This window comes from Emydura macquarii, unplaced genomic scaffold (genome assembly GCF_026122565.2).
Source record: "Emydura macquarii macquarii isolate MOO-44397 ecotype Brisbane River unplaced genomic scaffold, CSIRO-AGI_Emac_v2 contig_1146, whole genome shotgun sequence".
Lineage (NCBI taxonomy): Eukaryota > Metazoa > Chordata > Testudines > Chelidae > Emydura > Emydura macquarii.
The window spans coordinates 17,652,578-17,665,548 of record NW_027131283.1 but is presented as its reverse complement, the minus strand read 5'-3'; the positions used below and the strand labels follow the sequence as shown (position 1 = coordinate 17,665,548).

At 35.2% G+C, this 12,971-nt stretch overlaps 1 protein-coding gene across 1 annotated transcript in view; it reads right to left on the bottom strand.

Annotated features, from left to right (window-relative positions):
* Positions 1–266: 266 nt before the first annotated feature.
* Positions 267–12,971, bottom strand: part of RNF217 (ring finger protein 217) — an 82,910-nt gene continuing 70,205 nt past the window's right edge. Inside the window, exon 6 of the mRNA XM_067546697.1 lies at positions 267–11,441. Coding sequence (XP_067402798.1) covers positions 11,368–11,441 — 74 coding nt within the window. The 3' untranslated portion in view covers positions 267–11,367. The remainder of the gene's footprint in view (positions 11,442–12,971) is intronic.

The window sequence follows — 12,971 nt, the reverse complement described above, 5'->3', positions numbered from 1 at the left end:
TCTCAAAGTAACGAAGTTAAATATAGGGAAGGGAAAATTAATTTAGTTTAGCAAAAATTATTTTAAAAGTAACTCATAGATTGAAGTGACCTTTTATTTTCCCAGAATACTTTCGAATACTTACGAAATTTTAAATATCCTTCAAAGAGATTAAGTTGTATAATGATCATATCTAACACGACCACCCTTAGAGCTGTTTGCCTAGTTTGTACAGTTACAGAAATTTGGCCCTTTGCTTGTCAAAAAAAAGGATTCAGAAACGTAAGTGGCCTTTTCTTCTCCAAAACTTTATTAGGTAGACATTACTAGATGACACTGTATGACCCTCAGCATGCAAGTAAAGAAAAAATCCACTGGGTATACCATCACATAATCCATATGTTAACACACTCAGGACACTGTTTCCCAATATTAGGTTTAGGACAGGTGAAGTGCATTCAGATCCTTTTTTACATCCTCCAATTTCAAAATGAGAAAACTTCCTTTTAGTCAATCATAAATAAAGGACATTAGAATATTGATGAAAGTCAAAGGGATGCATTCAAAAACCCGGAAGCACCATAAGCTTCTGATTTATGAACTTCACCCACAGGATATACACCAGATTCATTGGACACTCTTTACTGAAGCTGTCTACAGTAAGTGTGATTGGATTTTGCAATGTGAAACAGTACAATGACATACCTATAAATGAATATTAGTGAGGTACCATTTTGAAAATAAACTGTTAAAAAATTTCACTTAAATTCAAAAGGTCCTGTCCAGCAGGACAACGCTTTCCCTTGTTTCCATGTTTTTGTACATGTGCATATATAACCTGTGTCTAAATGTTTTTGAAGAACAGGATTCATTTTAGTTATTAGTTATACATTCATCAGGACAAGTTTAGTCAGACACTACTATGGTAGATTGCACAGATGATGATAGAGGACGAACATGGTCTATAGGCCACCTAAAACAAAAGGCACTCAAAAGGAGAACAAAACATATTCATTACAAAACATTGACAAAAACTGAAGCAACTGTGGAGGGACCATATTCAATTATAGCTATTAGTATAATTCTAAAGTGTCAGTCTGGAAGGTAGATTAGTTTAAAAAAAAAAAAAAAAAAAGACTGTCTAGAATCACCTATTGAGATTTTTTTTTGGTCAAAATTACTGTAGCATAGAGATTTTTAGATTAGCATTCACAATTTTAGTATGAGACAATCACTGTTGCTAAAATGTAATTTTAAAGTCTTTTTTTGTATAATGTAATTTTCAAATAAAGAAAGACAAGATAAGAATGGTCCATTATCTTTATCAGTATTTTAGTTGTCTGAATGCTGCACTGAAGCAGAGAGGAATGTTCTTTTGAGGGAACAATTTGTTACCCAAATACAGTATATTTCTCTTACGATAGCTGAAGTCTTATGATATATGGTCTCTCATTCTGTAGGTTGTAGAGTACTTAATTCTGATAAACTTAAGATAATACAAAAATAAACCTATTGTTATGACAAGATATCAACAAGGGTTATACAAAATAAGTTTCACTGAAGTGAGACTCTCAATCAAATTCTCTATTCTCAGTAACTTTAGAACTGTAGTATGTTGGAATTAAGAAATATCTGACTGAATCCTAGTGAAGTACTTGTATGTTTCTTTATAAAAAGTCATACTGCAGGTGGGAATAATAATTACTGCAATTTAAACTAACAGCACTGGATGAAACATCTTCCAGAATTCTATAACTCAGAAATTTCAGTAGCAGGAAAGGTTCTAAAAAACTAACTTCCCTTCCCCCACAACCTTATATTTGGTCAAACTAGACAGAGTGTAGTAAATACAGTTTATCAAGGAAGCCTGTTTCTCATCATGAGTTCATAAAGAAATATTTTTTCAAAACAAGCATCAGTTTTCATTTAAAAAAAATCAGTTTGCATACTTTAATTTTCTTTTGACAATTGTAATTTTTTTTACTGGTCTTTAATTTTTTTTTAGATTTTCAGCAGTCAAGTAAAATCTACAAAGATTCAGAAAAAGAATGTATTCCTTATTCTGACACCAGATTTGAGGAAAGAGACAAAAAAGGGACCAGTAACTTTTTATGGTACATAAACATAAATAAGTACTTCACACAATCTAGAATATAGTGGGTGAAATTCTGGCCCTCAATAAAGTCAGTGGGGGGCAGGACTTCACCCAACATTTTCACAAAAGGAGAAAAGAAGTTACAATCACACCTTCCTTTTTGAGACTCCACTCAAGTCTCTTCACACAAAAATAAGTCTCCTTAATCCAGGACTGTAACTTTTACATGTATCATAAGTGGTAGAGCTAATTGGAGGGAGGCGGAGATGACTGCAGCCTTTAGGTGCATGTGTGGTGCCTTTTCAAGCATATTATGTAACTGACAAAATGAGGTGTATGACAACATTTTCAGAGGGAACAGTTTCAGGCCATCATCATGGAGGGTCAAATATTAGCCAGGATATCTCTTTAAGCATCCTTGGATGACAGACACTTGCCTGCCCCACATTCACCCAGCAGCAGCAGCAGCTCCTGTCCAAAGAGGCTGGGCCTGGTTGCCCATTCCAGGGGTTGCACAATGGCACACAGAGTCAAGTGGTGCAATAACCCCATGAGCCACGTCATAATGCCATTCACTCAAATTAGGCTTGGCTGCCCCTCTGTTGGGATGAAAGGGTGATGAGGCCCCTTGTGCTAATTTGCAATACCCAGAGTAGGGAGCCAGGCCGAGTTTCATGGGTTAGGAGCCATCACTGTCAGGTGAGTGGGAGGCAGGCTCGCTTTCCAGGCCCCCACATCATCCACAGCGCCTCTTCCCTGCACAGTGCCAGGATTAGGGTTGTGGTGCTGGGGTGGAGGGTGCTGCTGCGGGGGGTTGGTGCCCCTTGGCAGGGCAAGGAAGAGGCAGTGGCAGAGGAGGAGTATACCCACTGAATAGGGAATCTCCACAAATGACCCAGTACCCCCTCCTGGTTGCAAACCTGACTCCGCCACTGTCTCTCATCTAAAATTTGGCCTGAAAGGTTGTGTCAGAACCCAGAAGTACTTTTATTAGAAGACAAAATGAACACTGACAACACATATTTAATTGCATTTCTGGAAAACAAGGAGTGAATAGTAGGTTAAAAAACAAAGACAGGATTAGGATCAACCTAAATTAAACAGGCTAGATTACCTTTCCTGTTGTATTATGCTGACATATCCCTATTTCAGAACAAAAGACTTTTGGCTTAAAGATGTCTATATGTAGTATTCAACTTGACAATAATTCCCATATGGCTCTTTCATAGAGGAAAAAACTCAACTGATTCAAGCAATAAGGCACTAACGTGTTAATAAAAACATGCTCTCAATACACTAAATCAAAGCTGAAAAGCAAGTGTTAATATTATACCTGCTCTTCCAATTTTTAATGGCCTTTATGTTTCTTCCTCTTTGTTGACCGGCTAAGAGATGTTTACAGCATCCTATTCATGTATGCAACTTTTTATTTTAAAATAAATTTGGAGAAACTGCTTACTTAATGAATCCGAATTACCTCTTACCCCAGCATTCTACCTACTTCATACAAGAGGGGAAGACCTGTTACGGATTTCACTGGAATTAGGACCAGCACCTATCTTCTCAACCATGTTAGGAGCAGGAGTAATATTTTTATTTTCTCACCATATAGTATACTTATCTACACCACATATAAAAACCTCCTATTTTATTCAGTGATTTAATGGCTACTAAAAATTTAAAAAAAAATGGCCCTGAATAGTTCAAAAGAGGAAAAAATAAGTTTTTGGGCTGTCGAACTTTGTATTTTTAAAAAAAAAATTTTTTTTTTCCAATTCCAAAGGAGACATTGGTATTTTGTTTTTAAATTTTCCCATAGAAAACATAGGTCAGAGCCTCAGCTTTTATAGATGTGCCTAGCTTCACTGAAGTCTATTGAGTTACACCCATTTACACTAGTCTAAGATCATTCTCTTTTTAGGAGCCATTGCTATTGACCTGAACAATATTATGTAATGATACGTTTGGAATTATTGTATGATAAGAATTGCTATACTATTTATATATGCTAAACTGCATTAGCTAATACAATAATGTACCAATATTGTCTCAAGTGCTCCATTTTAAATGCAATTAATTCCTTCTTCAGCCACTTTAGCAATCAATAAGTTCATGAATTGAGAATGTTATTAAATAAAATATGTAACAATTGGCAATAAGGTAAACATTTTATTATGAGATGGCACACACAGACAAATGTAAATTTATCTCCTTGTCCTTGCAATTTCTGGATATGAGGCAGTAGAATGTAGACTGACATGAAAAATTCTTAACAATGCATCTTTCATGTAAAAAGATGGGACACGGCTCAAGATTAAACCTGCTTGGCTTCCCCTGGAGCTTGGATCAGATATGAATGCATTTCTTGACTGCATCAGCAATTTACAAGCCGCAGTGTTCATATTTTAACAGCTTGTTTTGACTGTATGATTTTTAATTTAATCTTTTTTCCTTTATAAAATGAAGCAACCGTGGGATCACATTAGTAAGTTTATGCTGAGTTAGTGACAATAAATAATAATAATAAACTGCTAACAAAATATAATTTCGTCTCTCTGTTTTCCAATAATTTCCTATTTGCCCATCCCAGATCTTCCACAACATTGTGGCTGGGAATGGATGTGGCTGGCATGCACTGATGTTTGAAAGTGTCTTGCACATACTTTTTGTTCAATTTTTTTTAGTGTAAAAATGGGTATTACTCTAATAGTTTACCAGTAAATCTCTGCCATATTGACTTTTGATTCACACAACAATTTCAAATTTACTGTTCAGTTTTTCACATAAGCTAAACAGAAAATGAAAGGTTTTCTGTTGCACTGTATGCAGTATTTTTTCCTAATTACCATTGAGAATAGGGCCCTTTATTTTTACATAAGGAGATCTGCAATAATTTTAGGGGGAAAGATGAGGCATATTCAGACATCCAATTTTACTTTCCTAGGAAACAAATAACCATATCTTACTTATACACTGCCATATCTCAAATACATCATGCATTCTATGATCAAGTTCTGATTCTCTACCGTAGGTATTGGCAAGTATTTTATTGCCATATTAAGACGAGCATTAAATGCCTTTCATTGCTAATGTTTCCAGTTTTTAAAGGAAGGGAAAATGTATAGCTCTAAAGCCTTTACTTACTATTGCTTGAAATGACATGGAAGAAGCTGAACCAGGATAATTACAGTTATGTGAACAGAAAGTAATGAGGCACTTTTGTTGTAGGTGTTTGTTTTAAGAAGTCACAATGTGTTGTTGAGACTATTTTGCAAAGATCAACTTAATGGTATGAAAACTTACAAATGCAGTCACACTTTAAACTTGCATTCATTCTTTTTATATATTTTAATTTTTCTATGCCTCCTAATAAGCCAATTACTCCAATGTAACTGAAGTCAAAAGTGGAATCGTGACATCACTATTTTCCATGTCAGAATGATTTCTGAATCACAAGACTGTGACTTTACTGCAAAATAAAACAAATGATGAAGCTGGGTTCCAAAAGAGTTTCCTTCCTGTAAATACCTCTACTAACAATAGACAAAATACCAGAAAATATTAGCAACTCAAACTGCTAATTGTATTGGAGTACTCTTTCTCAAGTTTGTCCCAGTGTGACAGTCTCTCTTTAAAAAACACTGGAAGTCTGCTGGTTGCAGTTCCTAAAACTTGCTGGTTCCGCTGAATTAGGCAGCCTTTCAAAAATGTTTAAATTAACACCGTACATGAAGTGGTTTACCAGTATTCCAAAGAGGAAAAATGGCTACATACTATTACAAGTCAACATTCCTTTAGCGTGGAACCTAACAGAGAAAGCAATTTCAGACGAGATCAACTGTTCTTAATTAAATAATGCTACCAGAAAAAGTCTAACCTCACCTCCCTACAAAAAGCCAAACACACAAAAACCCAGTGCTAGTGTTACTATGTAGAAACCACTAAGAGGTTTTGATAGTCAGAAAAAGATGGGATGCCTTGTAAGGATGGAGAGGAGAGTAGCCTTTCTGAAAAATTTTGCTCTTACACAAGATATAAAATCATCTAATTTCACAGTTGCTGTGTTAAAGTTCTTAAATATAACTTTATGTAACCTGGTCAAAACATCGTGGACCAAATGCACTATTGGCATAAAAATGGATGCAACTTCAGTGACTCCAATGGAGTGGTGCCTGCAGCAAACACCAGCAGTAAATTTGGCTTACTGCAATTAAAAGGCTACAGATTAAGAATCATGAAATTCTCTCCCAAGAAAGTGCTCCTGTAGTATGCTTCCCATCAGCAAAATTCAAAGTGACATAATTTTATAATCTATATTAGAACGGCCCATGGTTCACATCCACAACTTAGAACTACACAACCATAACCATGGCTAAGAATTATAAATGATGCAAGGTCCACTCCAGAAGGAAATGCCACAAGATTTAAAAGTTCAAAATCAGTAAAAGCTAATCCGTTTAGCCACTGAATTTGAACCAGTTTCCCCTGATACACTTGGCAAAAGAAACCACTTAGAGAAACCTCTAAGAATCATTTAATCACTACAGACGTAAGCAGAGAATTATCAGTCCTCTATAACAGACAGTTATACTGTCCTATACTTTTATTTAATGTCGCATTAACTGCTATGACTCTTTGGAAAAACAGACAGCCCACTGGTTAAACAAAATTCATAGTGGCAATGCAAATGCTTTCAAGTATTATTGACAATACTCACTCCGTATTAATATTGTAGAAAAACAAACTTCATGTTGTCCAACCTTCCAAAAGCAAAGGTGAACAGATGCAATCAAAAAACCATGTCATCAAGAGCTGTGCAATAAACACAACTTATAGGATCTTAAAAAAATGAACTATGGACCAGATCCTCAGCCTCTGCTGTCCTAAAGGAGATCACAGAGGTGATTTGAAAGTGCAGTTTTACTTACTTTAGAGATATGACTATACTGTGCTATACATAAAGAAGTGATAAAAATTGGAAACACACTGTAAATACAATTTGTGATATTGAGAAGGAAATGTTATAGTCAACTGGAGGACAGGATTGCTGTACAGTTATTGACTCATAGCTGTATTCGCACCTTTCAGTTGCATAATTCATTGCACTCTTACTATCTAAGGGAATAGGGTTTGCACAATGATTAGTTATTTTCCAATCATACTATATGGAATTCCCTGCATAATCATTGCACATTTATACAAATACCTCCACTCTGAAAGGCTACTGCACTCCATAACAACATGCCTTCCACAAATATGGCTGTCTCATCTTCTGGTCCCCTTCTCACCTGGTAATCTCACCTAGTTGTATTAAACACAACTTAATTACACTTAGTGAAGGAAGGGAGGGGACTAAGCCATCCTCAAGTTGCAAAAAGCAGCATGGGAGAGAAATATTGGGAAAATTAGAGTTAGATAGATTGGCAGGTGGCAGTGTTTGTTGTGAACATATGGATGGGGAGTTCCAAGGGCACTAGCTGGGTAGGACAGTCCCCATGGAACAAAGCACAAAACTGGCATTCAAAATCCAGAGATTCAAGAAGATCAACAGGAGGCCAGAGCCATCCACATTGAAGACCTGGACCACTGCCCAGCTTGGTTTTACCAGGGACTGCAGTTGGAGCCACTATGATAGGGCTTATATAGTTGGCAAATGTTGGGACCTACTTTTAAAAGGGGCTTCCAATTGCAGAGAGGTGGCTGTAGAAAGATAATTCAGGCTGAGGCTTTATTTTCTTTGCACAGGAATCTCCACAGTGGACAGCGATCATGTCCCTAGTGACCTGCCCCTGCCCAATTCCCCTGCGGACTCTCAATCTGAATATGGCTTTTGGTTTGAAAGAGCTCTTCAGATGAAAAACAACCTTTCCTTTTCTATTGTAGCTACTTCGCAGTGCTTACTGGATCTATGGGTCCACCATACAGTAACATACAACCTATTTTAAGGATCATTCAAATGACAAACGGCTTAGTATTTTAATGGAAGTGGTTTACTGATAAAGGTGGAGCAAAACTGTTGTCTAGTAAAGAGTGGTCTCATGTAGGTTTTATTCTATATAAATTTACAAATACAAATATTTTGTAAGAGGATGAATGAAAAACCATTTATCAGTTTCCCTACCATAGTAGCTAAATAAATTCTATCCCCCAAATTTTGGTTTAATTTATGTGTATCAGAAATAATTTAAAAAATATTGATTTTCACTTTCAAATCAAATATTACATTTATTTCCCAGGAAATTAAAAAACTGTTTAGAAGCAAAATTTTAATCAACAAAAAAAATAATTAAACTTGTTAAGTATTTGAATAGCTGTTAATGTATGTGATAACTTATATTTAAACAGCTGGAATATAAAATAGTGTTTTTAATAGTGTTCAAATTTTTAAGGTATTTTTTATTTAAGAAAAGTGAAGAAGAGAACTAGAAAGTAGGCAAGCAACCCAGGATTGAATCTCTCTCCTCTCATACAGGAAAGCACAATTAATTCTTCCTATTATTCTTTTGAAGAGAGAGCATACAAAAGATAAGTATACTCTCATCTTTATAAATTCATTAGGTCAAACATGGCTAATTTTTTTATATATACAAACAAAATAGAAAATCATTTCCATTTGATTTTGTCTACCCTGATTAAATTAATGCCCTAGATGAAATAGTATTGTAGGAACTGAGAATTTGGGGGATTTTATTTTACCCTAATGGCATGCTTTTTGTTTTCAGAAATCTTTTTCTGAAAATAAAAAAAGTGACTGGATGTATTACCCTACCCACTATTGTGGAAATGCATGTTCTTCATTCCATTCTCTTATCTGAAGATCTTACTTGCATTCCCATAAGAAAATCTGAAGTTATTACCTCAAACTTCCCACAGTGAAAAAGCTACAAAAATAGGCTACAGATTGTAAGAATATTTCAAACATTTATAAAGAACTAGGAAGAATAATTGAATCATTCCACTGTGTAACCAACTACAGAAAATCTCAAATACTAAGATATTCTTAAATGAAACTGTTGATTTGACACTGTTTTACAGACTGCATTGCAAACACCAAATCTCTCTACACAGCTCAAAGGTCTGAAACTTTTCTAAATAATACAAAAATATCCCCAGAAAGTTATTTGACTTTTAAAAGAAAGGAATAAAAATCCCTGAGTAATCCAAAGACAACTGATATGTATGACCTCAGAAAACTGACTCTCTTAAAACAGACTAGTTTCAAGGCAGCGGACAACTTTCCCGTACAACCAAAATAAGGGACAGATGTGTCACAGCAGATATGATTTTAAAAGCTACATAATATATGTATTTTAATTGGAAATACTCTACATTGAAATTAGGTAATTGCCTTGGCTTCTAGTATGCAACACTGAGAAAAGATTTTATTTCCACAGTCATTGCAGGATACTTTTAAACTGAAATGGAAAATGAATTGAGAGGTGTTGTTGGGACTATCTTGGCTACTATTATATACTTGTGCACAGTGTTTTGGTAAGAAAAAAAAAGCAAACTAGCTAAAGCCTGTAAATAAGCAAACAGTCAACTATGGTAAGCTGACATTTGTGTTGCCAGGTAAACGAAATCCACCACTGTTTCTTTCATTGAGGCTTTGAAGTCAAAGTACACTCTACTGCAAGGGTAAACATGGTCACTAAACAGCTACATTATATTCAGGTTTCAGATTTTTTTTTTTTTTAAGGATATCAGTGCAAAATATATATTCTCAAAACTTTATGCTGTATTTGGGTGCGCATTTTACAGTACCTACAAGCTTTCAAGGAGACTAAAAAAACACAGCATATACAAATACCTGGTTAGATGTGGTCAGTTAATACGGCCCTTTTAACAATCTTATTCTTTTTATTTCTTAAAGGCCAACTGACACTTTATGGAAAGAATTGATATTTTTATTTCCTTCTTCTTCTTTAATGTTTAGATATTCTTCTTACATAAATCTTCATTTCTTCTTCTTCCTAACGCTTCTAAAAAAAACTTTAGTGATATTTGCATGATAGCAAGATAGTGGGATTTTTGTGGGCTTTAGTTCTAATGACTTATTTCTAACTTTTAATTACATAGTTGTGATTGCAATGGACTGTGAAAAAGAAGTCAGTCAGAATAATATGATTTTAAGTGAGGAATAAACAGCAGGAATACCCATGCTCTTCAGACAAAAGTATTGCTGTCATAGTACATCATCCCAGTAACAAAAAAACAAGGAAGAGAAACACAAAGCATGGAATACTAGTAGGACTGTTTCTAATTCCCTGCCCCAACCCATGAGACACTAGATCTTTTAGGAATTGAGCAGTCTATTTAACATAAACATGAGTTGTTTTGGTAAATAATATTTCACAGATTGAATCTTCATACTGTAACTAGTTTGTAGTGTTCATGCAAAATACAACAGAAGATACAAGATAGTTCTAGATTCCCCATGAAAACAGACACCCCTGCTCCTTTCTCCCCATCTCACTTCAGTGAGTGCCCGAAGACAGAAAGGGCCAGTAATATATGTTTCATTAGCTAAGATAGACATCTCTTTTTTGCTGAGAGGGGCTAAAATGATGTACTGTCCTACAGAATGTCTCCCGAAAATCATTGCTTATATTCCTAAACAATTTAAATACTAAACCAAATATTATTGATGTGGTTCCAATAATTTTACTCCTTACTTTTCTTTGAGGCACTGATATTTTGGCAGTGGCAACTCCTGCCAGATAGGTGATTAAATTCCCTAATTCGCTGGTAAAATCGGTAGATAAGATAACCAGCCATCATCTTCCAGCATCTGATTTTACATATTGGTATGACAGAGACACTGTATGATGAAGTATATTTACAGAATTAGACTCTAAAACCAGACTAGACTATTCAGTGTACAGTAAAAGTCCAAACACCTCTAGGCATTTCCCTTGAAAGACCTATACAGAAGCTAAATGGAAAACATGTTACCAATTAAATGCTTTCTTCACAGGACAATCGAACAGTTATGGCTACAATACAGACTTTGATTGTCTACAAAAGAAACTTAGACCTAAACCTTTAAAAATAAAATAAAAAACACATTTAAAAAGCAGCAGTTAGGGGACCCATCTTGTTTGGAGTGCACCAGAGCAGGAAGCATTCTGGTCAGCAGTAATATCCTGTGTGGAGGGAATATGGCAGAAAGCTCCCATTCTTTTTCCAGGACTGTGGCTTCAAAGCTGTTAACCAGTACTACATTGATCTGTTGCGCAAATTTTGTATTGCCCTTACATGACCAGTTCAGTTCAGGTGAGTAAGGTCCATTCTTACCAGGGCATACCTGTCCGTGACCTTTTCCTTTGCTTTTTACAAAGGCAATAGATAGGAAACACAAATAAACCTGCCAAAAAGAACACACACAATTAAAGAAAAACAGTGTATAGTTATGAAATGTTAAATTGTAATTCCTCAATGTGTTTGCATCTACTGAAAATCACCCTCCCCTCCCCCACACACCCCACCCAATATCCAAAACTTGCTCCACAAATTCCTGTGAAATCTTAAATGGTTAAGACATTTAGACTAGCATGGAAAATACTGAGCTGCAACAGCCTCTTTTTGGTAATTACACTCACATTTTTCTCTTTCATTAGTTTGGGGCTTTAAACTTATATTAAACTTCTAGAAAATGCATAGTTTAAACTCTCATAATACCTGGAAGGACACAAATAGTACAGGCAATCTTAACTCCACATTAAAATTTTTTGCTGTGAAATTACAAATTGTAAAGGAAGGTTACTAATATATTTTCAGATTTATTCAAAGAAACCTTAACCCCCTGATTTAATGTAGCATAAAAATCCTGAGGGTATAATAGAAGGATGCAAATCAATTTATGGTTTACTTTTAATTTACTGACATAACTACTGGCTTTATGATAAAGCACACAGTGGTTATTTTGTAACTTACATGATACAGTTCCTGCTAACGGAACAAATGCCTCAGGAACAAAAATAAATGCCTATTCCATAGTCTATATTGTACAAGATATGAGAATTCCATCATAGATTTAAACAGAATATTTTTAACTCGCACACTTTTAAGTTCACAACTATGTTAATAAATCAGTATTCATACAAATATAAATTTAAAACCCCGACACTAAGTTACACTCATTCTTACTTACTTTCAGTTCATTTTTCTCATCTGAATATTTGCATACTGTCCAGAATCCCAATTTCTGACTACAGAAAACCTTACATGGGTGATATAACCTGAACTACCATGTAACATGAAAGTGATAGCTTGGGCCACCAGGAAATTGTGATTTATGTTATATTAAATGGTTGTATGCAGTGTTGTTGTAGCTGTTGGTCCCAGGATATTAGAGAGATAAGTTGTGTGAGGTAATATCTTTTATTGGACCAACTTCTGTTAGTGAGAGAGAGAGACTTTCAAGCTTCACAGAGCTCTTCTTCAGGTCTGGGAAATATAATCCAAGCATCACAGCTAAATACAAGGTGGAACAGATTGTTTTGCAGGGTATATTAGGTTGCTTGTATTGGTTTAGTAAAATAATCAGTTAGTTTTTACCCTCTACTTATAGCTTTTTTTCCCCCCTGGTCCCTGCCATAACCTGATGGAACAGAGATTCTAAGAATTACATGTCTTCCTATATTAATAACTTCACTTTCTTGAACATTAAGTGCAATGGTATTCCAACAGAAAACTTATTGGTTTGCTTCCTGGTTAACTAAATTTAACTTACTCAGCTTAAATATTTTCATTTTCCCTTGTGAAAAAGTATGGTCTCTGGATCACCAGCTGTCTGCATCAAGACACAATAAACGTATTTAATATCTGCAGGTCACTGGTTTTCCATTGACACTATTCATTTGAAAAGTGGAGGAGAAACAGCAACATCTTTCAG